General features: G+C 55.2%; 1 protein-coding gene and 1 long non-coding RNA gene across 2 annotated transcripts; both read left to right on the plus strand.

The window, feature by feature from the left end:
- On the plus strand, window positions 1-23,585 carry NAA60 (N-alpha-acetyltransferase 60, NatF catalytic subunit). The gene is given in 9 exon segments (XM_030299913.1): window positions 1-145; window positions 17,302-17,420; window positions 17,423-17,446; window positions 17,449-17,482; window positions 19,403-19,532; window positions 20,869-20,969; window positions 22,023-22,259; window positions 23,333-23,463; window positions 23,466-23,585. Coding segments are annotated over 8 exon segments (726 nt in total). The 5' UTR covers window positions 1-145; window positions 17,302-17,374; the 3' UTR covers window positions 23,489-23,585.
- Window positions 23,586-24,428: 843 nt separating this feature from the next.
- On the plus strand, window positions 24,429-25,769 carry LOC115503654. Its single transcript, XR_003965471.1, has 2 exons — window positions 24,429-24,521; window positions 24,609-25,769. It is a non-coding gene; the product is annotated as an uncharacterized LOC115503654 (long non-coding RNA).
- Window positions 25,770-27,924: the final 2,155 nt, after the last annotated feature.

A 27,924-nucleotide genomic window follows, 5' to 3' on the forward strand; every position in this document is an offset into this window, starting at 1 on the left:
CGGGCCGCAGCCTCCGTCCGGGCTTGCGGCCCCTGCCGGTTACATAACTCGTTGCGGGCTTCGCGCGGCCTCACTTTTCGGCTGCCTGTGACCCAGGATGCGCTGAGCCCCACGACGGAGTCCGCTGCCGCGGCTCCTGCCAGAGGTGAGGTCCCCGGCTCGGGTCTGCGGTGGGAGCGCTCGGCCGCCGGCGGGGGGGGGTGAGGGAGGAAGGGGAAGCGCGCACCGGGGGGGGGGGGAGTGGGGAGCCGGCTGGGGGAGGGGGGGACGCGAGTGGCGGTGGCAGGGCTTGGGACGGCCGGGGCGCGCGCGGCCCACAACCGCTGGGTGCCCAGGCGTGTCCGCGGGGTGCCGAGGGGCCCGCGGGGCTCGCGCCGGCCCGGGGTAAAGAGGGCCTGTAGAGTGCCCGGCGCGCTTCCCCGCGTGCCCCCAGCACCCCTTCCCGGGGCGCCTCCGGGCCAGGGCCCTGGACGAGTTCGTGGGGAAATCTGGGACCAGAGGGCAGACCCGCCGGGTCTCCCTCCTGGTGAAGGGCCTGGCCTTTTCACAGTTCGACGGTTTGCCGCCGCCTGGCCTGCCCTACCTTCGCTTTGGTACTTGTTGCACGGATTGTAGTTTTTTGCTGACTTGTTTGCCCTCCTGTGAACTCTTGAAAGCCTGGGGCTCTGTCTTCCTCATCCCGACTCTTTCGTCCTCAGCTGTACCTTTTGTTTTTAAGACAAATCAATTTCTTTCGTTTCTGGTGGTTTACAGACCGGCACGCAGATCGTAGGACAGCTCCGAGCTTCTCCGCCAGATCGGGCACTTCTCAAGGAAGGGTGGGGGTCTGTAGCCCCTGTGATGTGGCCCGGTGGGAAAATTGTGAGGGAGGCTGTGAGCCTTCTCTGAACCACTGACAGCACACACGTATCTGTGTGCCCCGCGGGTGACAGAGCCCAGGACCCGGAGTTACCCTGCAATAAACGTGGGCATTGGCGGCTTCATCGATCTGTTAAATTCTGCCAAGTCCTGAGCCATAAGATTTTGTTAGTCAGTGGTCCTGATGGAAGGATAGCAGCCCCACACAGTAGCTCCCTGTGTCCCCAGGTGGTGGTTAATTGGAGCCTCAGAACTGGAGAGAACATTGCTGGTTGCAGAAGTCTCACCAGAGGGCTGAAGGCAGAAAACTTCTAGTTAATGATTAACTGATCCAGGAAAGTTCGTGTGACTCCGGGTCATCTACAGAAATACCACAATCCCTGTGGCATCTTGTGATGTAGAGATAAGTGAGAAGTTATTTGTTTGCCCCGTGAGGCATGAAGAAGGGGAGTTCTGAGCAACATTGAACTAAAAGGGGCTGGAGCAAAAACCTATTCTCTCATGAAAGTCTCTGAATTGCTTTAAGTTTAGAAGAGAAGGGATTACACACTAGACGAAATTCACAGGTGGCGAAACTCAAGGGTCATCTTTCCAGATGGACAGATCAGTCATGGCAGTGCACATAGGTCTTTTGTTTAGAATCAGTGTGCAGATCGGCCCTTGAAAACGCAGCGTGCCTGAGCGGCCTCCTCGTCGGGCCATAGTTTGCTACAACTCCATCCCCCTGAGCTTGCAGACACCCTGGGATTCTATGTAGACTGTTAAAATTGTACAAAACTAAGTCTAGGCGTGGTGTAGTGTTAACAGGCCAGAATAAAAAGTGTAGAGTTTTGTTTTAAGTTTATTTTTTTTGAGAGAGAGCACATGAGCGGGGAGAGGGGCAGGACAGAGGACAGAGAGACAGAGAAAATCCCAAGCAGGCTTCACACTCAGTACGGAGCCTGACACAGAGCCTGATCCCACAACCCTGGGATCCTGACCTGAGCCGAAATCAAGAGTCGGATGTTCAACTGACTGAGCCACCAGGCACTGCTTAAAAAGTACTGAAGTGTTTTCAAAAGGTCTGTTTGTAGCTTTACTTCTTCTGGTATAAGTTGCGGTGACTTTGTCACCTGTTTACGTCAACCAGACCCACTCGCAGACTTCAGATCTGACCTGAAGTTACTTAGCGACAGCATGCCTTCGGCTGGGATGTAAAAAAAATTCCTGGATGCTAGAGATTTGAGAGATAAAAGATACCTACGAGGTGATGCTCTCACTGCCCTGGGGACTCGGCCTGAGACTGCCTGAGCCTCAGTGTACCATTAACAGCATTTGGTTTCTGGCACCCTGAGGTGTGTTTAGAGGGACCCAGAACGCTGACGGTGCAGCCGCTGCTGGGACACAGCTCAGAGTCCTCAGAGCTCTGCATTTAGGGTGGCACGTGCCTTTGCAGTGCTGAGATAGCCAGAGGTCTCGGCTCTTGGTGACAGTTCTCCTACTGGATAGAAAGCTGGCTGCCTCCGAGGCAGTGTCTTCTCTGAAGTGGTGGCTCCATGTTTACATTTTACCTCCACTATCTACCCTCGACATCTGTTTCTAGAAGGAAGCCACAAAGCCCTCGTGATTTTTCAATGTCCATCCCTTGTTTCCAGAAAGTGAGCTTGGGCGATCGACTCTGTGTCACAGCTGGTCTTGCTTACGTCCGTGCACGTTGCTTTCAATCTGCAAAGTGATGCTGGACTTCTTTCTGGCTAAGCTTAAATGCTGATTCCCCCCCCCCCCCCCCCAGCAAATGTCTGTAAGTGTCTTTGATAATGCCAGGATCGGGCCTCCTTCCCTAAATCTCATCCTTTATTAGCGTGACTTTTGATAGGAGCTGGCTGGCAGGCCAGTTCAGGATTAGCTGAAGCCCAGCTATCTCACACTGCTGATTAAAGAGAGACCCATGCATTGGGAACCCCAGTGAGCATACGGTAGTTAGCATTCTGGTATGAACCTTAAGGCGTCTGCTCAGTGCTTGTGGAATGATAGGAAGGAAGTGTGAACACGGAGGCAGGGCTTTCTGCATGAAGTGGTTTGGGGTCCAGGTCAACCATCGAACCGGTGCCCAATGGAGCCTGCGTGCCGAAAAGGCTGGCCGGCATGCACAGTCACCCGTGGTGGCCACAGCACGGAGCTGAGATAGATGGTCAGGTAGAGAAGGAGTAACAGCGAGTGGGGACCAGTCCCTGGTTGCATCCTGTCAGCATCTCAGATTCCTCATGTCTTCACCTGAGACTGACTTCCAGCTCCGGCAGGGCCCATGTGGCTGGTGGGGGGGGGGGGGGGAAGCCACCTGTGAATGTGACAGCGCAGAGACTTTTAAATGTCTCTTCAACTTGTAAGAATGATTACCCATTTTGCCCCAAAATGGACTCTTAGTGCCAGCTTTTAACCCCGTGGCCTCAGAATAGTGTGGCATTTTGTGTACTGATGCGAGAAATAAACCTTGTAAACACAGATTCACAGTTGTAGAGAAGCAGAGGAGGTGGTTGTGGAAGGGGACACAGTACAACGGTCTGAGGAAGTCTTTGTTCCCTCTGCTTCCACAGGAAGACCAGAGAAAAGTATTTTGTCATCTGCAACAAACCACGTTACAAAAAGAAATTCTACCGGTTCTGTTTCTTGTCGAATAGTTACTGTTGTTAAAAATCAAATCCTGTCCCTCTTTTTTATTTCCTGAATTCCTGAAACGTGATCTATTTGGGCAGCAGCATATTGGAATTTGAGCCCATCTTGAAAATAACCAAAGAGAAAGCAGTTTTATATAAAAATAGCCTGTGGGTAATCGTCCTTTAGGTACTCGAAAGAATTCTTAACTGGAAAATGTTAATGCAGCAGTATTTACATCTTTTCTCTTGTGTTCATGGGAGGGCTGTTGGATACTTCTTTCAGACTTGTTTCTTTTTGGAGCCACTCCTGACTTTCTTTGAACTCTTCGGCAGGGCTTGCTGGTCAGAGAGCCCCTGCGGGTTCTATTCTTAGTTTCACATTACAGTGCTTGGTTTCTCCTCTGGCCTCCCATTTTTAACACCTTCGTTGATGAGTGTCTGCAGAAAAGCACACTGCTTGATAAATGGTCACGGCATAAATGTACCTGTGTACATAGGGCCCCAAAAGGCCCCTTGGTCCCTTACCAGCCAAGCCCTTTCCGTTGGGGGGAGGGGGAGAATCATTATCTTGTAGGAAACACCAGAAACCACAGGGTATATAGGGGATTCTTAGTTGTGCTTTACATGGCACGTGAATTTCTTTACTGTGAACGTGTGTTCTTAGTAAAACAAAAAGGTTTATAAGAGCATTTCCTTCCCTCAAGAAAAGGGGAATGTTTTTATTTTTTTATTTTCATTTTATTTTAAGTAAGCTCCATGCCCAACGTGGGATTCGAACTCATGACCCTGAGATCAAGAGCTGCACACTCCACTGACTGAGCCAGCCAGTCAGTGCTCTGGGAATGGTTTTTTTTTTCTTTTTTAACCTTTTTAAAAAATGGTCATCTAAAACTTATAATTTTTATTTGGATTTTATATAGCCACTAAAATTGTTTTTTAATAATTACAGGTGTGCTTTTTAAATATGTTTATAATTCTGTTTGGCATCCTCATCCACAACTACCTTCTCTGCTCCATTACAACTTTGAGTCTGTGTTTAGAACATTTGTTCTTGGTATTGGTGCACAAAATGCCCTGCTATTTTGAGGATCTAGGGTTTAAAAGTTGGCACTAAGAGATAGTATTTTGGAGCAAAATGGGTAACCATTCGCCTTATAATTTGAAGAGACACTGTAAAACTTCCCAGTTGTTGCTAATTAAAAAAAAGCCCATGAGATAATTTTAATAAAAGCATATTCATGATTTTGATTTTCACATACCATCTGACAGTTGTTTTTTTCTGAAAATAAAATAGTTCAAGCTCATTAAAAAAAAAAAAAAAGCTCAAGTAATGCAGAAATGAGTGATGTGGAACACAGACGTCTGCCATAATTCCAGAGGCAAATGCTGACAGGAGGTCGAATTAACTTTTAAAAAATAATAAGTTAACCTCATGATCAAGTGTTAACTTATACCAAATTTGACCCACTTTCATAATTAACGTCTCTTTGATTCTGGAGGATCCTAGACTCAAAGCCAGAGAAGCAGAGATTAAAAACCATACAACAACAAAACCCAGCAGAGGTGGCAATGCTGAAGGAAGGCAGGGAGGCCTGGCTTGCTGGGGGCAGTGGGGGGGGGCGGGCAGGGTTACCGATACCTGACTCCCCCATTGGAGTACTTTTTCCTTTCAGAGTGAATAGCTACCACCTGGGTCTGTGTCACCACTGCCCCTGGCAGTGCCGAGAATTGAGAATTGAGAATTGCTGGTGGCCTGCGGGGAACAAACACTCTTGGTTGGGTTTGAGCCCTAGACAGGGTCCAGTCTTGGGTGATAGTCAAGAATGCAGATTAGGGGCGTCTGGGTGGCTCAGTCCATTAAGCATCTGACTCTTGATTTTGGCTCAGGTTACGATCTCAGTTTTGTGAGTTCAAGCCCCGTGTCAGGCTCTGCGCAGACAGCACTGAACCTGCTTGCAATTCTTTTTCCCCTCTCTCTCTCTCTCTCTCTCTCTCTGCCCCCGCTCTCCCCCGCCCCCCGCTCATGCTCTGTCTCTCTCAAAAATCAGTGAACTTAAAAAAAAAAAAGAACGTAGGTTAAATACATTCTTAAATACGTTACCCTTTGATTTCCCCTCTCTCCCCAAATGTGGTATTTACAGGTGTTTTTGTTGTTAAACCAAACTAGTTGACCACTCCCTGGGTCAGAACTGGGAGTTACACTCTGGGTGCACCTTGTCAGGCGGCCTCTTACCACGGTCCCAGCTGAAAAAGCCTCGGGGCAAAAGCGCTTCTTTACCAGGCCATCCTTTGGCCCTGCTGTCTCCAGCCTTGAACTCGGTCTTGGAGAACGTCCGAGCTGGCAGCAGAGGCTCATCTCCACGCTCATTTTCTGTTCTGGGAAGATGAAACACATCTGGAGCTTTCCCGCGAGGTGACCATGGGGGTCTGCTCATGGCTCCACATCTCTGGCCCCCTGTTCCGGTGTCCCCTTTTCTCCCAGCTCATAGTCTTGTCTGATCTTCCTCTTCATCGTTGTCTCACCCTAGATCTGGGCTTTTGTTCTCCGGATTTGGCACTGACCAAGTAGGGACACAAAAGGCAAATAGTCCTTCGGCTGCCTGTCTGCCACCTTTGTGGAAGTTCGCTGGCCCGACTGCTGTGATGCAGGCCCTTGGAACAGCCAGAGGGTTCTCTCCGACTGTCTTGAGCAACATAGCCTTCCCAGGGGGCTTGGGTGGTCTGAGCGTATGCCCTCCACATCTGGACATGAGGGAAAACAAAATGGAAAAACACATTTAAGACAAAATAAGATCTATGTCGTCTTGAGGCACAAAGTAAAACTGAAGAGCAAAGCTCCAAAATGCAAGAGGTCCTCTGAACCTGACAGAGGCTTTTGTCTTTGCTTTCTCATCCTTGAGAATCTGGAGGAGGTCCCAGCTGTCAAGTGCCTGTACCCCAAGTTCTCTGGCCCCTGGCTGAGAACTTGGCACCTGACTGTAATGTTTACCATTAGCTTATAATTAATGTGTAGCCCCCTGCCCAGATCTTTTTTTCTTTTTAATATTTATTTTTGAGAGAGAGCGTGCGCATGCAAGCAGGGGAGGGGCAGAGAGAGGGGGAGATACAGAATCCAAGGCAGGCTCTAGGCTCCCAGCTGTCAGCACACAGCCCGTGGGGCTCGAACTCATGAACCTTGAGATTGTGACCTGAGCCGAAGTCGGATGCTTAACCGACTGAGCCACCCACGCGCCCCGCCCCCTGCCCAGATCTTAAGCAGAGCCATGGGTTTGACGTAGTTGAAGGAGGCACAGAACATCACCATCCCCCCAGCTAGTTGCCTTCTGCCCCTTCTCAGTTCCCCCATCCCATCCACTTTCTGATTTCTGTCACCATCAATTCCTTTAGCTGGTTTTAGAATGTCCTACAAGTGGAATCCTCCAGTATCATCACTTTGCGTTTGGAGAAAATTGTATGTGAGAGTTGCGGGCTCCCCTCGGCGTGAGGAGTGGGTTCTCAGAGGGCGGCTGTTTGGAACCGGAACGCCAGGTGCCTGTTTGCGTCCCCTTGTAAATTATACATGTTGCTCCTGCACCGAGGTTTTGGGAGGAGCCCAGCCTGCCGGAGCAGCTGCCCGTGTGAACAGCTGGGCTGTGAAGAGTGCTCCCTGTGCCCCTTGGGGCTCCTTTGAACCCTGTAGCCCATTTTACTGCTGTGCTGCAAGGCAGGGTCCTGAATCCATCCCTGCCTTAGTTTCCGTCCCCCTACCCATCCTAAAGGCGAGAGGTTAGCTCATTACTGTTGGGTTTTTCAAGCCTATAACCCTGGCGTCTGCAGAATTTCACATTCCTGAGGGCCCTGTGTCTAACGCTCGCACTGTGGGCGAGCTTGTGCTAATCTTCCCTCCAGCCTCACTTGAGAAGACGTCTGGAGTTCCAGGAAAGACCATGGTGGTACTTCGTCGTGGGTGACGGACTGAGGGTTCAGAAAAGGGATGGACGAAGTCGTGAGCTTTAGAGGGTTTAGGGAGGAGATTCTCGAGGAGGCTGCTGGCTTCCAAGAGAGGGGAGCTGCCGGTGCCCTGTGCGCGTGTGCTGGGGTAGAAGCCAGCCTGAGACGGTCAGGAATAAAGCAGGAAGGTGGCGCGCGGGTCATGTTGAAGGGAAGCTGGTGGCGGGAAGGCCTGTCCAAGAGCAGGTACACACAGTCCCCAGAGTAGGGGGTGGGTGGGCGGGGCGGGAGGGGATGTGGAGCTGGGCCGGGGACAGGAATGTGGGTGGCCCTTGGGAAGGGGCCATCTCATTTCATCTTCCCAGCTGCAGGTAAGAAAGCAGAGGCACATACAGGACAGCTGTCTTGGGGTCACAGTGACCCCAGCCTCCTTGCAGGGTCTGAGAGCACAGGGCATAGCATCCAGAGCATAAGTGGAGGGTGGTCTAGCCTCGGCAAGGAGGAAGGACCCTTTTGAACCAGTGGGAGTAAAAGAAGAGAAGGAAGGGAAGGTTCTAGGAGTGCTAATGGGTGCAGTGTGGTCATGGCTGGCCCGAATATCCGGCTAAGGGCAAGGGGAGAGGGCAGAGTACCTGCCAAGCATTAAGAGAATGGGGTGGTTTTTACAAGTTGAATGTGGCTTGTGTGAGACCAAGAGGCAGTGCCTCTGAAGAAGGCCAAAGCCCTGTGGACCTGGGGCATTGGGGCATGAGGGAAGGGGCATCCAGAAATAGGGTTGTCCCGGCCTCCTTGCCTGGAGCGGGAGTGGAGTGCCCTGTGGACCTCGTGATGGCCTGGAACCCCTCTGGGAAGTGGAACAGTCCGTTCTCAGCACGCAGGTTCTGAGTTCCCAGCACTTGGCAGTGGAAGGGAGATGGAAAGTGCCCCGGCGGACGTTGGGACATCTTGGTGGCCTTTCCTCCACTTTCACTCTGTCCCTCTGGCTGAGCACTCAGAGGCAGTGCCCAGGTGTCCAGACACCACCCTCTCCTACAACCTGGGAGTCCTCAGGGAAAAGTGGCCTTTCATACAGGGACCAGGGAGGTCATTTCAGCAGAGAAGGAGGACAGGGTTTGCAGACAGCCTCCTGAGGATGTGGTCAGGGACCGAGAAAGGACAGAGCAGGTGAGCAGGCAGGCCCTTCATTTGCATCTTGGAGAATCTGGTTTCTGTCCCTCCCTGAGTTGCTCCACTCAGCCACCCTGCCCCCCAGAGGTCAGGGGCAGAATGCACACCCCGGAAACCTGGGCAAGAATCGTCACACAAGCCTGGACCTTCGCAGCTTCATGTTTTAGCTTCACAATCCAAGCGAACTTTGGGTTCCTTGTATAAGGGGTCCCTGCTGTTGTAGTGTAGATGTTCCTGTGTCTTGTAGGGAGACGTGCTGAAATGTGGCCTTTGTGTCTGCGGCTTCAGTGTCACATCCACCAGCATCCCAGGGCTTAGATGGAGGCCCGATTCAGGGGCCTCTGCTCTGGCTTCACCCGTGGGCCCCTGTTCTCTAGTGAATCACCAGGATCCTTGTTCCATAAGCCCTAAGAGTAGCCCATAGCAATAGGAGACTGGCACATGGTGGAAGGTTCTGGAAGAATAAGTGGGGGTTCCTTCAGGCGCCAGAGGTGGGTTCCCTGTCCTGCTCTCTGTCTGTGAATCATCCACTTGCCACCCCAGCATCTCGCATGCACCGCTGCCATCTCTACGCTTGTCCTCTGACTCCGTTCCTTCCTGTCAGACAACCGTGAGCCGCGTTCTCCCTTTCGCTGCCTTCCTGTCCTTTTCTCCACCCGCTGTCAGTTGGGCTGGGACACACTAGGCACTATAAATGCTGCATTTTCCCCTAGTTGAAAGTGACTTTCTATTTTTAGATGAAGGCTTATGAAAACATGGAAGTACTTTTAACAGGGACATGAGAATCCACAAATAGGTGTGTATCTTGGAGCCCAGTGGTTTTCTTGAAAGTCAGACCGGGAACAGATCCTGCCACTTTGGTCAAGAGCCTTGTTGTCCCAAGGGTACTAGGGAAAGATTGACAAATCCCAGGATATGAGAGATGCTCGTGTATTGTGGATGTCATCCTTTGCTATCAGGCCTCACGGTAGGGGGTTTTTAAAAAACTTTTAGGGGCGCCTGGGTGGCGCAGTCGGTTAAGCGTCCGACTTCAGCCAGGTCACGATCTCGCGGTCCGTGAGTTCGAGCCCCGCGTCGGGCTCTGGGCTGATGGCTCAGAGCCTGGAGCCTGTTTCCGATTCTGTGTCTCCTCTCTCTCTGCCCCCCCCCGTTCATGCTCTGTCTCTCTCTGTCCCAAAAATAAATAAACGTTGAAAAAAAAAAAATTTTAAAAAAACTTTTAAAATCAGTTCTATCGGGGGTGCCTGGGTGGCTCGGTCGGTTAAGCGTCAGACTTCGGACGTCATGATCTCACGGTTCGCGAGTTCGAGCCCCGCGTCGGGCTCTGTGCTGACCGCTCAGAGCTTGGAGCCTGCTTCACGTTCTGTGTCTCCCTCTCTCTCTGCCCCTTCCCTGCTCATGCTCTGTCTCTGTCTCAAAAATAAATAAACATTAAAAAAAATTTTAAAATAAAATCAGTTCTATCGAAGTTCAGTACACACACGACAGAATGCACCTGATGAGTTTCAGTGTGTGTGTATGTACGCACATCTGTGTGTGTAACCACCACCGCCACCTAGAAAGACCACATCCTGTCCCCTCACGAAGTGCCCCGCCCCCAGCCTCCCAGCTCCCCAGCCTCAGGCAACCTGACAAGTTGAGGCCTGGCTTCCTGGCTGTGGCCATCCGGACCCTGATCGCTGGCTGCTGGCTGCTGGCTGCCGCTTGCTCTACTCATTCCGTTCGCTGTGCTGGAGGGTCTGGTGGGAGCGTGCTGACTGCGTCCTGTCCCGCACCTCCTTTCCGTGGGAGCTCAGAGCACGTTTGCCGGGGACCAAGAGCACAGTGGGGCGCGGCCAGTGAGATCCCTGGGGCTCTGCCAAGGGCAGTGAGGGCAGGCAGTCACGGCACCCCGTTTCGGGCTGGCTCGAGCCCATCCAGCACCAGATGAACTGTCTAGAGAGCTGTTCCTGGAAAGAGGAGGACGTGAACTTTCCTGGCACAGGCCAAATGTTGGAGCTGAAGGTTGATTTTTAGATTCATCTGGTGATTTGTGGTTTGTGTTGATTTCTCACTGGGGGGTGGGATGGGGTGTGAGTGTGATGTTTCCTTTCTCAAAAGCATTTAAGCTGCTACCCTGTGAAAACTCACAGACAGCGCAGATATTCTTGGCTGAGACTCAGTAGCTTCCTGTGATCGCTTCTTGCACAGTGACCGACTTTTTTCCCTTCCAGCGTGAACTAATTAGGATCGGCCCAAATCGGGGGTAAGCTACCAGGTTGGCCTTGGCGCACTGGCAGGTCTGTATCTCCTGCCGGGCCCTGGTCTTCAGCTTTGTCTTCCCAGGGGTCCCCACCCTACCGGGCTGGCACAGACGGTGGCAAGGTCTGGGTCCCCCTCGCCCCTCCAGTGGGCACTGGTGTGGGTCCCTGCAGTTTGACTTGCAGGCTGGAAAGCTTCTGATGGCCTCCAGAATCTACCGTGACTGCCTTCAGAAAGACTCTAGCATTCCCTGTCAGGATTAGTTCGGTTGTGTTTGAACAGCTTGATTGAGATCTCATCCACATGCTGTCCACTCCACCTGCTGAGAGAGTGCCATTCAGTGTCTACAGTGCGCTCACAGAGCTGTGTATCCGTCACCACGTTCGGCTCAGGACATTTTCACCGCTCGGGAAAGAAATCGCATCCCCGTAGCCGCCACCCTCCAGTGCTGCCAGCCTCTGCAACCACACTTCTACTTCCCGTCTCTCTGGATTTGCCTGTTCTAGACATTTCTTGTAACTAGAATCCTAAGATAGGTGGCTTTTGTGTCTGGCTTCTGCTCGGCATCATGTCTTCAGTGTCATCCCTGTCGTAGCCGGGGTCAGTATAAATGTCCAGTGTGTGGACAGACCACATTTTATTGATGTGGTCATCCATTGACAGATGTTTGGGTTGCTTCCACTTTAGGGCTGTTTTCGGTGAGTCCGTGCTGGACTCCCGCTCACCCTCCTCCTTTGCTCAATTTAGGGGAGGAATTGTGTCCTTGTTGGGGTGTTGATATTTATAGATCCTGTTTGGCCACTTGGATTGGCAGCTGGTGACGTTTGGGGTTTGTCCACCAGGATTTTCCCCTGAGATTGTTGCAGCAGGGAGAGGGGGGTGCCCCTCGTCTCAGGAGCCTTCTCTGGAAAGACTGCACTGAGGGACAAGGCTTGTCGTTGGCCTTGGATGATGTGGGGCTGTTGACCTGTGTGACTCAGAGGCTCCGGGTTTTGGCCGGGCCTGCCTGCACTTCCCAGTTTTCTTGGCCGGAAGGGGAAGGAGTTGCCCTGAACTGACCCTGTGGCACATGCATAGCATCTTGGGCAGCTTCAAGCCAGCTCCTAAAACAGTGCCCTGTGTCCTAGGACTACATGGTGAGTGTCCTGTCGCTCTTTAAAACATCAGAGGAGTTTGAGGGCTGGTTAACTCGGGTCCTCAGCAGTATTCACTGAGCCCATAACTCTCTGGACCGGCCGCCACACTCACCTGGGATCCAGAGTGTGGGTCAGTGAACCAGCCCTGGTTTGAGAGAAGTCGCTCTTCGGGGGAGGAGGTGCACAGAGGCGGCGGGCGTCGCTTCGGGGTGTGGTGCTGCTTTTCCAGGTGCCAGAGGCGTTTAAATCCGTCGCCTGGCACACCTGCCATCTATATCTGACGCTCCGCCTCTGTGGGAAAGTCGTTTACTCAATTAGGAACATTTTCAAACAGTCCCTTCACGTACTCTCATCCAATTGGACGGTTACTAACATTTAGCCCTAACCCTAACTTTGCTCCAACTAAGTTAAGTTACAGGATATTCTGTCGTTTTGCCTCTGCATATCCAGTATGCATCTCTTAAAGAATATGGACATTCTCGGGAGGCCTGGGCGGCTCAGTCAGTTAAGTGTCCAACTTCGGTTCAGGTCATGATCTCACAATTCGTGAGTTCGAGCCCCGTGTCGGGCTCTGTGCTGACAGCTCAGAGCCTGGAGCCTGCTTCGGATTCTGTGTGTGTGTGTGTCTCTCTCTGCCCCTCCCCCACTGTACTGTCTCTTTCTTTCTCAAAAATAAATAAGTATTTAAAAAATTTAAAACATGAATATAGACATTTTCTGTACAACACTATCTTATACCTTACAAGGTTAATGGCACCTTCAGTTGTTGTTTTAGAGACTGTGTGTGTGTGGTTGTGTGTGTGCCGGAGAATTTTTTTTTTTGAAATGTCAGAGGTAGGGGCACCTGGGTGGGGCTCATTTGGTTAAGTGTCCAACTTCAGCTCAGGTCGTGATCTCGCGGTTTGTGGGTTCGAGCCCTGTGTCAGGCTCTGTGCTGACAGCTCGGAGCCGGGAGCCTGCTTAAGTTTCTGCGTCTCTCTCTCTCTCTCTCTCTCTCTCTCTGCCCCTCCCCCCTTCTCTCTCTCAAAAATAAACATAAAACATTAAAAAAAATTAAGTGTCACAGGTATACTGCGTGGATTCAGAATCCAGTTAAGGGGAATGGGGGGTCAGCAGGTGAGCCTGAACTGGTTTGGTGCCTCCAGCCCTGAACCAGGATCGATGTTCAATAAAGTTCAAGGGAATGTCTCTGGACCGGCCAGACGGTGCTGGTTAGCGGCTGGTGGTCACCAGCAGCCCACATTAATGGGCTCTTCCTCTTCAGCTCCCAGCCCTTTGGCGTCAGCGGCTCGTTCCAGCGTCAGCACTGCCCTGTGGGGCCTCACCCTCTCTATTTTAGAGGTGACTCAGACTGGCTGGCTAAGGCCAAGCCAGAGACAAGTCAAGGCTCAATGTCCGAATCCATTTTGTGGGACAAGGGAGAGTTACCCTTGCTTGCGGGTTGTACAGAAACCTGCAGGGGAGTGGCAGTTTGTACCCGACTTGACTGCGGGGGTCCATCCTGCCGTTGGTGGGCGGACCCCTCAAGCCCGTACACTCAGGTTCTTTGGGACAAAACAGCCCTTTGCTTGGGATGACTGGGGAACCACAGCCTATCCAGTGACCGCTAGTCTATATTTGGACGGGGATGACTCATAAAACTCAGGATTTGACACTTTCGGTTGACCGGTCCATTTCCCAAGAGGTAGCTGGCCAGTTGAGAGGCATGAGGTTCCTGGTGTCACACTGGAACGTTCTGGGCCACAGGCCGCATCCTGGATACCATTGAGGACGGGTTGGAGCGGACGAGCGGAGCACTGGAACAGCCCCACTGTTTAGGAACCAAACAAACAGTGGATCTCTTGTTGACCCAGAGATCAGGCTGGACAGAGTTTTGTTTCTGAAGGCGCATTCCAAGAAAGAAAAAAAGCAAGCAGTGTGGGAAGGTCAGATTTGCTTAGTCTGGTGATATTTTTGTTGCTTGGTTGCTGTATTGGTTTGTGGTTTTTTTTGTTGTTTTGTTTTAAGTAGGCCATGCCCAGTGTGGGGCTTGAACTCACAACCCTGAGATCAAGGGTAGTGTGCTTTACCGGCTGAACCAGCCAGGAGTCCGGGCGCCCCATGCTTGGGTTTCGTTTTGTGTTTGGTTCTGAGAACTCAGATACATGCCGACCCACAGATGGGGCTGCCTCGTCCCAGCAGGACTCCCAAGTTAACTGTGGTGACGGTTCGTGTCCCTTGTTATGTCAGCACAAATGGCTGTCTGTGCCCTGCCCGGAAGGAGGGTTTTTCTGGGTCAGCTTAGCTCTTGGGGGCTCCGTCAAGCTCTTGTATCCAGGGACCAGCTCTGTCCCTTCTGAGTGACAGGTCTCCAGCAGGGCTCCTGCGGTAAACGCCAGTTTCTAAGGTGCAGGTGCTACCTTGACTGCCGCCTGACCCACGACCTATTGGGGTCCACCAGGCCTCAAGCAGGGACAAACCCGTTCTTGTCCCAGGGGGTATCCCATTCCGTCCCCTCAGATCCCTGCGTCAGGGCACCCGGTGCTGCCGGGAGGGCCACAGGAAGGGTCCCCACCCTGCAGACCCACACGGTTAGTGTGCAGGCACTGGTTGAAGACACGGAGGGAGGAGGAGAGAGCAAGTCCCCTCTCATTTCAACTCGAGCCAGTGCTCCGAGAGGGACACGTCGGGTGGCATGGTCCCCACCCTGGGAGTTTGGCGTGTGCTGGAAAGTTGGAACCCAGTGTGGCCACAGTACCCTGCCTCCTGCAGCCCTGCAGACCACCGCACAGCCCCTGCCGTTCCCAGCCGGAGGGGCTCCTGCCCTCAACCAGCCCTTGGCTGGCGCTTGGCTTATTTAGCAGCACCTGGTCCATGGCCGGCCTTCAGAGGGGCCCATGTTGCTGAGCAGAGCGTGCTGGGGTTATGTGTCCAGGGTTTAGAGGGTGAGCGGGTCCCCACCATCCCAGTGGTCAAGCCTGGCAGTGGAAATCAGTCCTGGCAGCTGGCACATTAGGACATGTCCTTCCTGGAGACCCACACAGGAACGCCTGAAGTTCATGGGAACCGGGCCCTAACAATGTCAGGGCAACAGGAGCAGGTGACCTTGAAGCATTGTCACAGGCCCTCACTGGGCTGGCTGAGTGGCGAGGGCTGAACTTCCGGGTCCCTGAGACCTTTGAGCATCACCAGGACTGTCTGGGTGCACACTCACAGAACGGTTGCTAGAGTCAGTTGGGGCCAGTAGGGAATGACGGTCCTCTCCGGGGTCCCATCCCCCAACATTTATTATGAAAAAGTTGGACCATGTCGAGGAATGGAATGTGTGGGCGGTGAGTTCCCACACTGTCTCTTATCTGCCACCCGGGTCCCGTGGTTACTAGCCGTGTCCATGTTTGCCTGAGTAGGGAAATCTCTCGAACCACTTAAAGTTCATTTCACACCCCACGATGCCTCTGTCCAGCCTATTTCAGTGCGCATCTCCCAAGGCTTCCTACGTAGTTACGCCCTTTCATGTCCAGGGCAGCCAGTAGCAGCTTCACAACACTGTCTGCTCTCCAGCCCTGTTTATATTTCCCCAGGTTACTTTTGATTTGTTCTCTTTTCCCAGTGGGGGTTTACACGTTGCATTTGGTAGTGGGTTCTGTCTTTTTAGTCTATTCGTTCCTTCCCTTTCTTTCTTCTTCTTTCTTCTTTCTTCTTCTTTTTCTTTCTTTCTTCTTTCTTTCCTTCCTCCTCCCTCCCCCCATCTCTTCTCTCTCTCTCCCTCCCTCACACACTCTCTTTCCACAACATGATCTCTGGAAGACACCAGGCCACTTGCCTTGTAAGATGCCCACATTCCGTGTTTGTGGCTGTCGTGGTGCCGTTAAACTGAAGCCTGTGTGCTGAGTTCAGGCCAGCGTTTTGGGCAGAATCCTGAGTGGTCAGTGTATTCTACCTCGTGGTTACAGGGCGGGCTCTGTCACTGGGGGCACGTGGGGCTGCTGGACCTGGGTTGGCAGGTTAGGCTTTTTCCGGGGGTCAGCAAATCCTGGAGATGCAGGCGCTTGTCAGAATCCAGCCTTCCTGCCTACCTTCGTTAATTGACACAAAGAGGCCGCTCCATCAGCAGCCTGGACTGAACATACTTTCCTGACTTAAGAAAAATTTTTTAATGTTTTATTTATTTTTGAGAGAGAGAGACAGAGTGAGACAGAGTGTGAGTGGAGGAGGGGCAGAGAGAGGGAGACACACAATCCGAAGCAGGCTCCAGGCTCCGAGCTGTCAGCACAGAGCCCGACACGGGGCTCGAACTCAGGGACTGTAAGATCATGACCTGAGCTGAAGTCGGACACTCAACTGACTGAGCCACCCAGGCGCCCTTTCCTGGTCTTTTAAAAGGGTTGTTCGCAAGGCGCCAGGCTGGCTCAGTCAGTGGAGCACGTGTGACTCTTCATCTCGGGGTTGTGAGTTCAAGGGCCATGTTGGGTGTGGAGATTACTTAAAAAAAATTTTTTTTTAAAGGCGCCTGGGTAGCTCCGTCAGTTAAGCATCTGACTCTTGATCTCAGCTCAGGTCTTAATCACAGGGTGGTGAGTTCAAGTGTCACATTGGGTGTGGAGGTTACTTACAAAACATTTTTTTTTTTTTTAATAGGAATGGAAGATCCTTTGTAAAATAAATAGGGGCACCTGGGTGACCTCGATGGCTCAGTCGGTTAAGTGTCTGACTCTTGATTTCGGTTCAGGTTATGATCTCACAAGTCCTGAGATGGATCCCTGCGTCGGGCTCTGGCTGATAGTGTGGAGCCTACTCGGGATTCTCTTTCTCCCTTTCTCTGTCCCTCCCCTGCTCGGGAACATGAGCTCTCCCTCAAAATAAACTTAAAACTTTCTTAAAATAAATAAAATACAAAAATAAAAAGAGTTGTTAGCAACTCATGACCCCTGATCTGAACTTCAGCCTGTCTCACGGGCTCTCTTCCTGCTCAGTCTTTGTCTGCTGGGGCGGGGGGGATGGGGGGGTGGGGTGGGGGTGGGGAACAGCTCAGCCAGCAAGCGCCACTTCCCCTGGAAACCTAGCCACGCAGCCCCAGAGGGGGCCAGGGGCAGGGAGTCGGGTGTGAGCCCCTGAGCTCTCCGTGGTGGAGACTCAGCAACGGCTGGCTGGGGTTGGGGGGGGGGGGGGCGGTGACAGGCAAGAGGAACCAGGGGGAGAAGCAGGCAGGTGTGGGCGCTCCGGGTCCTAGTCTGCAACCTGGGGCAACTGGCACCTGTGCTGGGACTGTTGTGAGGGACGGAAACGCTCGGTGCGGTTACGAGGAGACGTCCGCCCACGGGGGATGAGACTAGTTTTCCTGTCTTGCTGCCTCACAGGTGACAGGTGGGGCTGGCCAGTGAAGGGGTGCGGGCCGCCTCCTGACCGCTGCCTCCCGCCCTGCAGGTGTGAATGACAGAGGTGGTGCCGTCCAGCGCCCTCAGCGAGGTCAGCCTGCGCTCCTCTGCCACGATGACATAGACACGTGAAGCATCTGTGTGGCGACTGGTTCCCCATCGAGTAAGTCGAGCGGTGCGGCCGCCCCCGCTGCAGAGGGTCGGGGTGGGGTGGGAGCGGGCAGGGGGACGCGCACGAAGACTTGCTGCGAAGGCCAGGACGGCCTGGCAGCGCCGTGGCGGCCCGGGGTCACGTTGCCTGTCGCTAGGCCTCGGGCCCTGCCTGCCATCGGGTCCCTCCACCTCACCGTGTCCCTTGTGGGAGAGTTCCGCCCTGGGCTTTACGGAGAATCTTTAGCCGAAAAGCTGCTGAGCGCAGCTGCCGGTGACGATTCAGAAAACGGAGAAGCAGCTTAAGTGTAACGTGAGGCCTCGCGCTGCACACGTCGGGCTTGGGCCTGCAAGTGTAGTATTCAGCCGGGGAAAACCCTGTGGAAGAGAAGAGGTATGTTGGTCGAGGAGGGGTTTTTTGTGTTTGTTTTTCAAATGAGCTGGCAGATGAGAAAAGTAGAGTAGGAGACAGCACTGTGCCCATCCTGCTGCTGTTTAAAGACCTGTACACGATAAAAGCCTGCGAGGTCATACAGCACGTCACGGGGTGTTGTCAGTGGTTTGTGAGGAGGTGGTTGCAGCTGCAGCTTCGTCTGTCCGTCTGTCCTGCTCCTCTAACTGTTGTGCAGCGGTTGCGGTGGGAGAGATAGGTGCAACTTCGTATTTACAGGCTCCCGGCTGGGAGCTGGGTAAGTGCCAGGGGTGAACTCACAGCGGGCACTGTGCGGGGAGCTGTGCCGACAGTAAATCCTCAGTTCTCATCGCAAGGATTTATCATTTAAAAAAAAAAAAACAACTTTTAAAAATTAAAAACGGACTAGATCTTGCATTTCCATGAGTCCCGCCCTCTGATGGGTTGTGTCACCGGCCACGCGCGCAGGGAGGGAGGGGAAGGGCGAGCGGCAGCCTTCTCGGGGTGTGGTCGCAGCGGCTTCAGGGGTCACGGGGGTACCGTCCTTTCACCCCGTGGTCCCCTGCGTGGGTCAGACCCTGCACCAGGTGGAGCCGTGCTGGGCTGGAGCCTCTGCCTCTCCTCACAGCTTCCTGCGCCCGAGGCCTCAGGTTCCAATGACGGTGAAGCGAGCTGCAGTCCCATGGGCTGCGTGGTGGTGGCAGCTCCGTGTCCCGGCTGCCACACCAGCCGAGCGCTCTGGGGTCAGAAGATGACGGTGCGGGGAGGACCTGGGGAGGGGTGTGGGCGATGCTCAGGTCCCATCGAACGTGCCAGTGGGTGGTCAGTGGCCTCTCTGCTATGTCACCGCGAGGGTAGGGCACCCTTTTCCAGCTCTGGGTCTCAAGAAAGGCATCTCAGGGTTACCTGCTGTCTGTCCCAAGTTAAAAAACGAACGTACACCCCCATCAGCCCTCCCGACTGTGTCTCCTGGCTGTGGCTGAGTCTGCCTTTTCATTACTGCTCCAGGGCCTTTGCACAAAATGTTCTCTTTCCTGCTCCCCTGGGCGGGGAGTCTTGTGAACAGCCCCCGGCAACCCTGGCCACACTCTGCCCTTGAGGGCTCGTCCCCATCGATACCTGGGAGGTGCAGTGGACCCAGATGCACTTGGCTGTGAACTTGGCCCACACCTCCAGTCTTGAAGGGGTCTCGTAGAATTCTTGGAAATGACCCAAGTGTCTGAGGGTCACCTCTTCCAGCTGCCCCTGCACGTCATGCTCTCATGGAGAGAACGTCATTGGGAGTTTTTTTCCTCTCATCTCTTACGTGAGGATAGAAAAATCATTTTTCCCGTCAGAAATCCCCAGTGCCGTCTAGACAGATTCCTGCTTTAAGAAGACCATTTGGTGTAGATGGAGTGGTGGACAGACAGGCTCCTTCTCAGTCATGGAGCAGTGGGCAGAGCGGCCCCGGGTCCCCCGTGGTTCCGCAGCCAGAAGCCCAGCATCAGCGTGTTCACCTGACCTTGTCCTCCCCCTCAGGTACCCAGACTCATGGTATCGTGATATCACCTCCAATAAGAAGTTCTTTTCCCTCGCCGCCACCTACCGGGGCGCCATCGTGGGAATGATAGTAGCTGAAATAAAAAGTAGGACCAAGATACACAAGGAGGTGAGTATGTGTGGTGAGGAGCTGGTGGTCCCCGTCGCCGGCCGGGCCTGCTGGGGCTTGTGACCGAAGCACGCGCCCTGCTCTGTGGCCCTTTCTCCGGGAGCCCAGACCGAGTATGAGCCTCGGGGGTGTACGTGGCACCGTTACCCACGCGTTAAACGAAGGACCTACCGCAGGCCTCCTAACAACTGTCATTTCAAAGTGGGGGCGGGTGTAAGTGATGCCCTGAGAATCCTGGAGTTGTCAGGGGCTCTGGAAAGATCTGTGACTTGTACTGGCAGCAGTGTCACGGAACTGCCACCTCTGCCGTGGTTGGTTGAAGGACACGGTCAGTTCCAGATAGAGGTTAGGGAACATGGAGAATTTCCTTTCATCCGGCTTCACAGACCCCTCCCCGATCTGAGAACTGGGGGGTCTGTGGGCCCCGTGTCAGCAAGCTCTGCTCTGAACGCACAGTGCGAGGCCACAGCCACAAATACATTGTTGCACGTCGTCAGTTGGATCAAGATTGTGCCTGATTTTGGTCATCTTAGCGACTGAGCTGTGTTTCCCACATGCGTATTTACTCCAAGGACAGGAAGGAACCCGCTGACAGCCTGCATTGGTTCTGTCTGTTCAGCTTCGGTTACTTCTTTAAAAGTAGAAGAGGGACAGCTCCCTTTTACAGACCCGACCCACTCGAGCGGACCCCATCTTGCTTGTGACTAGATTGTGGCAAAGGTAGTTTCTGTTAGGAGTGACTTTCTATCCCAGCTTCCTCCTGGGCTTTTTGCTTCTGGTTCGTCTTGCACGGTGGCCGGATTCATGACTCCTGGACCCAAATGCCATCCCCGGAACCAAGGAGCACGCATGGGTTGGCCTGCCATGTCACTCTGCCCGGTGTGGGCCGCACGGGGTGCTGGGGGGGGCACTCGAGCCCCCCACCGCCTTTACTCAGAGACCACCTGGGGGCCAGTGTAAGGTCCTTGAGACAAACCTTTTCAGACCCACCGGCTGTCTTGTCCCAAGTGCCCAGTACGTGCCCACACCGCGCAGTTGTTCCCTTGTTACTGCTGTAACCTCACACCCTATGGTCCCTGCCACCCCCACACGTCCCCGAGAGGAGCAAGCTTTTGTGTGTGTCCTCAATTTAGCCATTTGCGCCGCAAGCCTCGCGCCCTCTTGTCTCTGTGTGGTGTGGGGGGGTGGGAGCCCTGTCCATCATCTTGCTCTGTCCCCTCCTACCCCAGCACCCCCACAGGGGTTGTGGCGGGGAGAGTCGGCCCGTGGGATGTGCCAGCACCAGGGACCAGGCCCCTCAGCCGTTAACCTGATTTTCTTTCTGACTTTTCTTCAGGATGGAGATATTCTAGCCTCCAACTTCTCTGTTGACACACAGGTCGCATACATTCTGAGTCTGGAAGTTGTCAAGGAGTTCAGGGCAGCACGGCATTCGGTAAGGCACAGCCGTGCTCACCGTGTTTGGCGTGTGCTCCAGCCCCAGTGTCACGTCATGTCCCATGTGCTGGTGATGTGCCTGTAAATGTCCCTCGTCCCGCTCTTCCCCCTGTCCTGCGTGTGACTTCCAGCCTCCCACCCTCCCAGCAGGTCCCCGGCCCTACCTCCTCCACCCCATTGGCCTTCGACCCCGGCTCCCTAGCACCCGTTGCCGGTTGCAAACAGCCAAAGGCCGTTCTGGGTGATGGCTTCATTCCCAAATATGACTTTTTTTTAAAGTGTATTTATTTATTTTGAGAGAGGGACAGAGCGTTGCGGGGGTTGGGGCGTGGGCCAGCAGAGAGAGGGAGAGGCGAATCCCAAGCAAGCTGTGCGACTTGTCAGCGCCGAGCCTGATGCGGGGGCTCAAACTCAGGAACAGGAACCACCGAGCTTCATGACCTGAGCCCAGTCAGAAGCTCAACCCGAATGAGCCATCAGGCGCCCCCAAACGATCAGATTCACAACACTCCCGATGTCCTCGTCGGGGAATGGCACCTGTCACCACACACACAGTTATGTCAGGTCATGAGGTATTGCTGATTAAGAGTAGGAACAACGATTGACAGCCGGTCCTAGCTGCCATGTACCAGATGCACGTCATGTGCAGGGGGCTGTGCCCCAGGTGCCGCTCCAAGCCCCTGCTCTGCCCCAAGCCCGCAGGCAGCAGTCTCCCTTTGTGACTCAGGCCTGTCCGTTCTACCTTTTCCCTCCACTCAGGTTCGCACTTGGTGATGTCTGGAAGGTTAGTGAGTCTCCGCCATGGGCCCAGCCCCACTGAGGGAACTGCCTGACCCCCATCTGCAAGTTCCGGATGCCTGATGGTCTGCAGCTAACGAGCCCCATCTGGCAGTGCATTCTGGGGGCTTTGACAGAGCGGTTGCGGGAGTTCCATCTGGGATCCATGGCAGAGATCTCTGTAGATCTGTAGAGATCTCTGGCAGTCTCACTTCCTCAATCTGCCTCCTGCTCCCTGCCTGCCCTGCCGTGCGTGACTGTCGTCCCTTCTCCTGCAGGTTCCCTCTTACTCGAGAGTTTAAAGGATCACATATCAACCACAGCCCAGGACCACTGCAAAGCCATCTACCTGCACGTCCTCACCACCAACAACACAGCAATAAACTTCTACGAAACAGAGGACTTTAAGCAGCATCACTATATCCCCTATACTACTCCATCCGAGGCGTCCTTCAAAGATGGCTTCACCTATGTCCTCTACATCAATGGTGGCCACCCTCCCTGGACAATCCTATATCCTTTACTTCTCAGGGGTGAGGGATATGGCTTCCTAGCCACAAGGGCGGCTCGCAGGGCCAGGGCCCATGCACCAGATGGAGCCGCCGTTGCCTTCCCATGACTCAGGAGGCCAAGCTCACGGGACGTGCTGTGGGTAGATCTGGTCGTACTCAAGTGTTTCTCAGACTTCACCCATCACGAGGTGTGGGTTTTAACCCCCTTGGTCCAACGATCCATGCTTGCAACAGATACCGATTAGGAGCCTCCTTTTCCAGGTGCCCAGGAGATGCACGCAGCTGTCAACACAACAGTGGGTCCCCTGCCGTCAGGGGGCCCGGCCCGTGTGCCGTCAGTCAGGGGAGGAAACAAACAAGGTGAAAAGAATTGCTGGCTGTTTGCAGCCCTGGGGTTCAGGACCTCCCTTTCCTGAGGCGTGTCGCCCAGAGCTGTGTCACCCCTCACCCCCCAACGCCGCTCCCTCCTCTTTCGCCCTCTCTGGGCAGAATGGGCAGTTGGGAGGCCAGGAGGCTTCCTAATAGTTCAGGACTGTGGCTCCAGAATGCTCTGTGTGAGGGTGAGCAGCAGAAGCCGATGAAGCGAGCGAGGCTAGGGTTTATCCGTTTTACGGGGACGTAAACAGGAGGGAGAAGCCTGGCCTGCAGGCCTGCAGGCTCCCCCGTGCATGTGCACGTGGGCCTCTTGTCCAGTTGTCCGGGAGGTCGGCACCGTGACCCCCTCCTTGTCCCAGGGCTCTCCCGTCCGATGCCTGAGTACGGGTCAAGTTGGGACACTTACTCTCTGCCAGAACTCTCCCCCTGGCGCCCCCGTCCCCTTTCCACGTGCCTGAGCTCTGCTCAACCAGGAGGTGCTCTCCGACCCAGTGCCACCCTTTATTTCTTTTGCACGGTGGAGCCCCTCCGGCTCACGAGGCTTTCCAGCACCCTACAGAGGCTAGCGGGCTTTTGGCCTCCTTCCTGAATGGCGGGTCTGCATGCAGCCCTGCGGCCTACCGCGTGGGCCTGCTGACCGTGCCGCCAGGGGTGCGTGGGCACACGGGGCGAGTCGATCTTCCTTAACGGAGCCAGCACGGACTACATTCAGCACCTGGGCTCCGCTCTAGCGAACCTCAGCCCCTGCTCCATCCCGCACAGGCTCTACCGCCAGGCCCACAGCCTGCTCTGCAGCTTCCTGCCGTGGTCCAGCATCTCCACCAAGGGTGGCCCGAGTATAGCCGGACCATGTGACGCCGGCTGGGCGGCATCCGCCAGGCCCCACCCTCCGGCACCCCGCAGGAACCCGCCTTCCTGGCCGTCCGACTTCCGTCCCTCTGCAACAGAGCTGGTGGCCGCTCGCCGGGCCCGTCGGCCTGCCCAGCTGCAGGCCCGGTTGCTACGCGGGCTCGGAGCAGAGCGTCGTGGGCATGCCTGGTCTCGGATGGGTAAGCTGGAGCACGTGGGGCGGGGGACGGGAGCAGAACCCGGGGGATGGGGGGATGGCGGTGCCAGGACATTAAGCCCGTGGCTCTTTCCGCACCAAAAACAGAAGGGGCCTGAATGGGCGCCTGCTGCGCAGGGATGTTGGGGAGTAGTGGCAAGAGCTGAAGTAGTCTGACTGACTTTCAGAAACTTCAGGAAGGAAAGCAGGGTCCTTGAGCCCTTGGCCAGGACTTCTGTGTTTTCACTTCTGAGCTCCGATTACAAGAAGAGAATGTGTTCATGTGGTTCCAATAATTAAAAAGGTACCAGATCAGGCCCCTCCTACCCCTCCCCAACCACTCAGCTCCCCTTCTGAGGAGCATCCAGTGTTTCAGTGTCATGGCCGTGCTTCCAGGCCCGCGCTAACAGCAGCTGGTGGCGGGGCCTCGTGACCGGGGCTCTGCTCATACACGGCCACTCCTGAGTGCCATGCGTGCTAAGGAGAGCTGGCCTCTCCGACACAGAGCAGGAGTCATGGGGACTCCCAAGACCCACCCCTTTCCACGGGACACAGCCCAGGGCAGTTGGGTGGTTTGGGCCAATTCACATGGGCCGTGGCCACCTAGGCTGAATCCTCATCGGTGCCCTGATCTGTGCAGGGACCAAGGGCAGCTGGGAGCCCCAGGCCGGGGCAGTGCAGGCTTGAGCAGGGCGTTTCCCTGGAGCCCTTCACCCCAGCTCCCCTCGTCTTTTCCACAGGCTTTTCCAGTCCTCCTTTCTTTTCTGGTAACCTGTGGAAACCGCCGCCTCTGCCTGTGTCCTGGTCCTGCCCCCATGAGCGTGCACCGGCCCCGCTGGCCAGGTGAGGTGCGGCAGCATCCATTGTGGTCTGTTCCTTCCACTGCTCCCTTCCCCTCCGATGCCCATTCCTTCCAGTTCCTTCCTCCAGAGCCGGAATGAACTAATGGACGGCAGGAACCCAAGTGTTGTGGACAGACTTGACCCTGAAGACAGAGGAGCCTCAGAACAACGAGGGTGTGAGATAAAGGGAGTGCCAGACCCTTGTCCAACACTGGCTCCCAGAAATCCGGGGTACGGGGAGCAGCCCCTGCCTGTCCATGGAGGGCTGGCTCACGGTGGGCGGGGCCAGGGAGGCTTTTCCCCCAGGCACAGAGCTCTGGGGCTCGGACCCTGACACGAAGAGGTCAGATAACGCGACAATTCCCCACTGTTCAGCTGGGAGGTCAGGCCCTCTGCAGCATCCCGCGGGGGGCTTCATACTGTCGCAGAGGGCACGGGGCTGCCCCGGGGAGCTGGGCTGAGGACAGGTGCCAGGGAGGTTCCTGGGGGTCTTCTCCCCAGTCCCCCAAGTCCACCAGCTGCAGCTCCGAAAGGATGTCTGTCGAAAGGGACCTGGCCTTCGGGGCTGGGGGTTGTCGTGTGCCTTGTGGTCCCTCAGCCCCTGGGGGCAGCGACAGGAGAGGCTCTCGGCGCCAGGAGGTGCGCGCAAACATCACTTGCTTCTGGCGTCACTCTCACCCCCATTCCCCTAAGCTGCTTGCTCCCCAAAGCTCTCTCCAGAGGAGAGGGTGGTAGCAGGGCCAGGCCCCGGCGTGGCCGCAGCGCGCCGGCCTGAGAGGAGAAGGAGGAACAGCCAGGCCTGGGGGGCCTCCGGGGCAGTCACGCTTCCTTCCCTCAGAACTGCACAGTCTGGGACCACCTCCATCATGAGGTAGGAGAGAGGGATCCTCGAGACGAGGAGAAGCCGTAGGCAGGAGACACGCTCTCCCCCCTCCCCCACCTCGTGACTGGTGGTGCCTCTCGGGGTGAGACTCCCCCGCCTGTGCACTGACCTTAGCTTCATGCTGAGGCCCAGTTTAGTGTCCTCTCTAATCTGAACCAACGGTGATTGTATGATTTTTATTTCTGCCCCGAGGGGTAAGGGCAGAGTCTTCTGGAAGGTTTTGCCTTGGACTTTCATAATTGAGCTCAGAGGCCTTGCCCTGCCCCCTCCCTCCCTGCCCCCAATCACTGCAGTGTCCAGCCCAGTGTTGAACAGATTGTAGTGTTTTGTCTCATTACAAACAAATAAACAGACTTTAATTGGTCACATCCTGTTTCTCCAGTGTCGGCCTGCTGCACTTTTGGCCCTACCTCTGTGGTCTCAGCTCCCGTGGCTGAGCACAGCTCAGAGACTGGGTGTGCACTGCCCTGTCCCAAGGATGGCTCCCAGCTGAAAGGGCCACTTGTTTTGTGTAATCTGCCAGAGAATGTGGTCCTGTGGCAGAGGTTCTAGAGCTGAGCGGCACAGCTGGCTTCAGCACAGTCAGAAGGTCCTCAGCAGCTGCCTGTTGTTCCGGGGTCTCTGAGCGGCTCTTGGCCTTGAGCTGGGGCCCGGTCCTCTCGGGAGGCACTGTCCTGGCTTAGAGAAGGTTCCGCAGGTGACTCGACACAGTTGTCAGGTGGGGACTCTGGGCCGGTGCCCCCGCCACAGGAGCCTGGTGGGAGCCTTGGGCCGGGACACCCCACCGTGGCAGCCTGCGGCAGGGTGCCAGCGTGTCCCCGTCCCTAATGGGCCAAGTCCAGGACCGGGTGCTTCCACCAGCCTCTCCTTGGGGCTTCTGGACACCCCGGGGTAGGGGATCATGTTTGTCACTCCACTAGACAGATGAGGAAGAGTGGTTCAGGGCCTGGGAAGTACTGCGGGGCTGCACAGCAAGTGAACGGTGGCCCTGGAGCCCAGCCCAGGTGTGGACTCTCCAGAGCGCATGTGCACTGCTCCCCAAGGGTCGGGCATCGTCCAGACGGCCGTCCCTTGGGGCCAGGGCCTGCGGCGCCTGCAGAGCTGGGTGGGCGGGAGCCTCTGGGATGGGGACGGGGGTCGATGCTCCCACGGGGAGCTCTGAGCAGCACCTGCTGCTGGTAGGTCACATCTGGGTCATTTGTGCCAGCGGGTCCGGCTGCTTTCCTCTGATGGGTCAGCTTCAGCAGTAAGGAGGTGACTCCCTGGGGTCCCTGCCCAGTTGTGTGGCTAAGTATCACTGTTCCTTGGGGGGTGGGGGTTCTGGTCGAGCCTTTCCCTAAGAACAGCTGTGCCTTCCCAGGCTGTCCTTCCCACATCAGGTGTCGAGGACACCGCGTGTCCAAAGGGCCGAAAGGGACTCCTGGCGGCCCAGTTGGGTGCCTCCTAGCTGTTCAGGGAATGGGGTGGGGGCGCCCCAGGGCGCTCGGTGCACGTTTCCACGAGTGTCGACTTGTTTGGGATGTGCCTTCACATCAACTCCGAGTCCCCAGGACGCTAGGACTGTGGCTTCGCTGTTTTTGGCCTATTCGGTGTGTTTTTCAAGAAAACCTTGGGAGGTTTAGGCAAGAGCCGTTTAGAGGTGAGCTAAGTGACTTTTCTTTGGAGCCAGCTTGTCATTGCAGCAAATGTCTCTCCCAGGGAAGAGCTGGGACTGCAGGTTGTCTGGTCTCCGTGACCTCAAGTGGGGCGGCTCGACTGGGGCCAAGGGACCCGCTCCAGGAGGCCCAGAGCTTGGCCGTGCCTGTGGCCGCGGTTCCCTCCACGTGGCCTCCCCCGGGCTGACTTCGTTACCCATCATATGGGGGGCTCCTCCGGGGCACACACCAGAAGCTGCCAGGCCTCCTTCAGGCCACAAGTGACACCACGTCCCTTCTGCCACATTCTGCTGGTGAAGCAAGACCCAGAGCCAGTCCCAATTCCAGGTGGGGACTACACGAGCGAGAATACCAGGACACGTGCATCAGAGGCCACGGTGGCCACTGACCACATCCCAAGATCTGGACCCCGGGGCAGCCTGTGCTCCTCCCTGAGCCCAACAGCTTCATCCAAAAGTGCAGGGATTGGGGCCCTGCCTCCGAGGACCATATACTGTGGATTCTGGCAAGGTCTCACTTCTGCCCAGTGCTCAGGACAGTCTCCCTAACATCTGTCTTCAGCAGTCCACCTGGCCTTGGCCTTCTGGGGCAGCAGGGAGCCGCCTTTTTTGTCACTGCCCAGTGGCTCATCTGGTAGATCCGCTAGGCGGCCGTGTCCTTGTCGCAGTCCAGCTGGAGGATTCAAACACCTACTCTCTTCAGTCCTCCTGGGGCTGCTGTCTGGCTGCTGCCACCTCAGGCTCCCACTGCCCAAGTCCACATCCACCCAGGGACCTGAGTCCCCAGAATCTGCTGACCAGGGGCCTACAAAATGTCCAAGGGTGGGACCGGGGTACAGGGGCAGGGAGGGGCTCTGAGGGATTATT

Source organism: Lynx canadensis, chromosome E3, assembly GCF_007474595.2.
Source record: "Lynx canadensis isolate LIC74 chromosome E3, mLynCan4.pri.v2, whole genome shotgun sequence".
NCBI lineage: Eukaryota > Metazoa > Chordata > Mammalia > Carnivora > Felidae > Lynx > Lynx canadensis.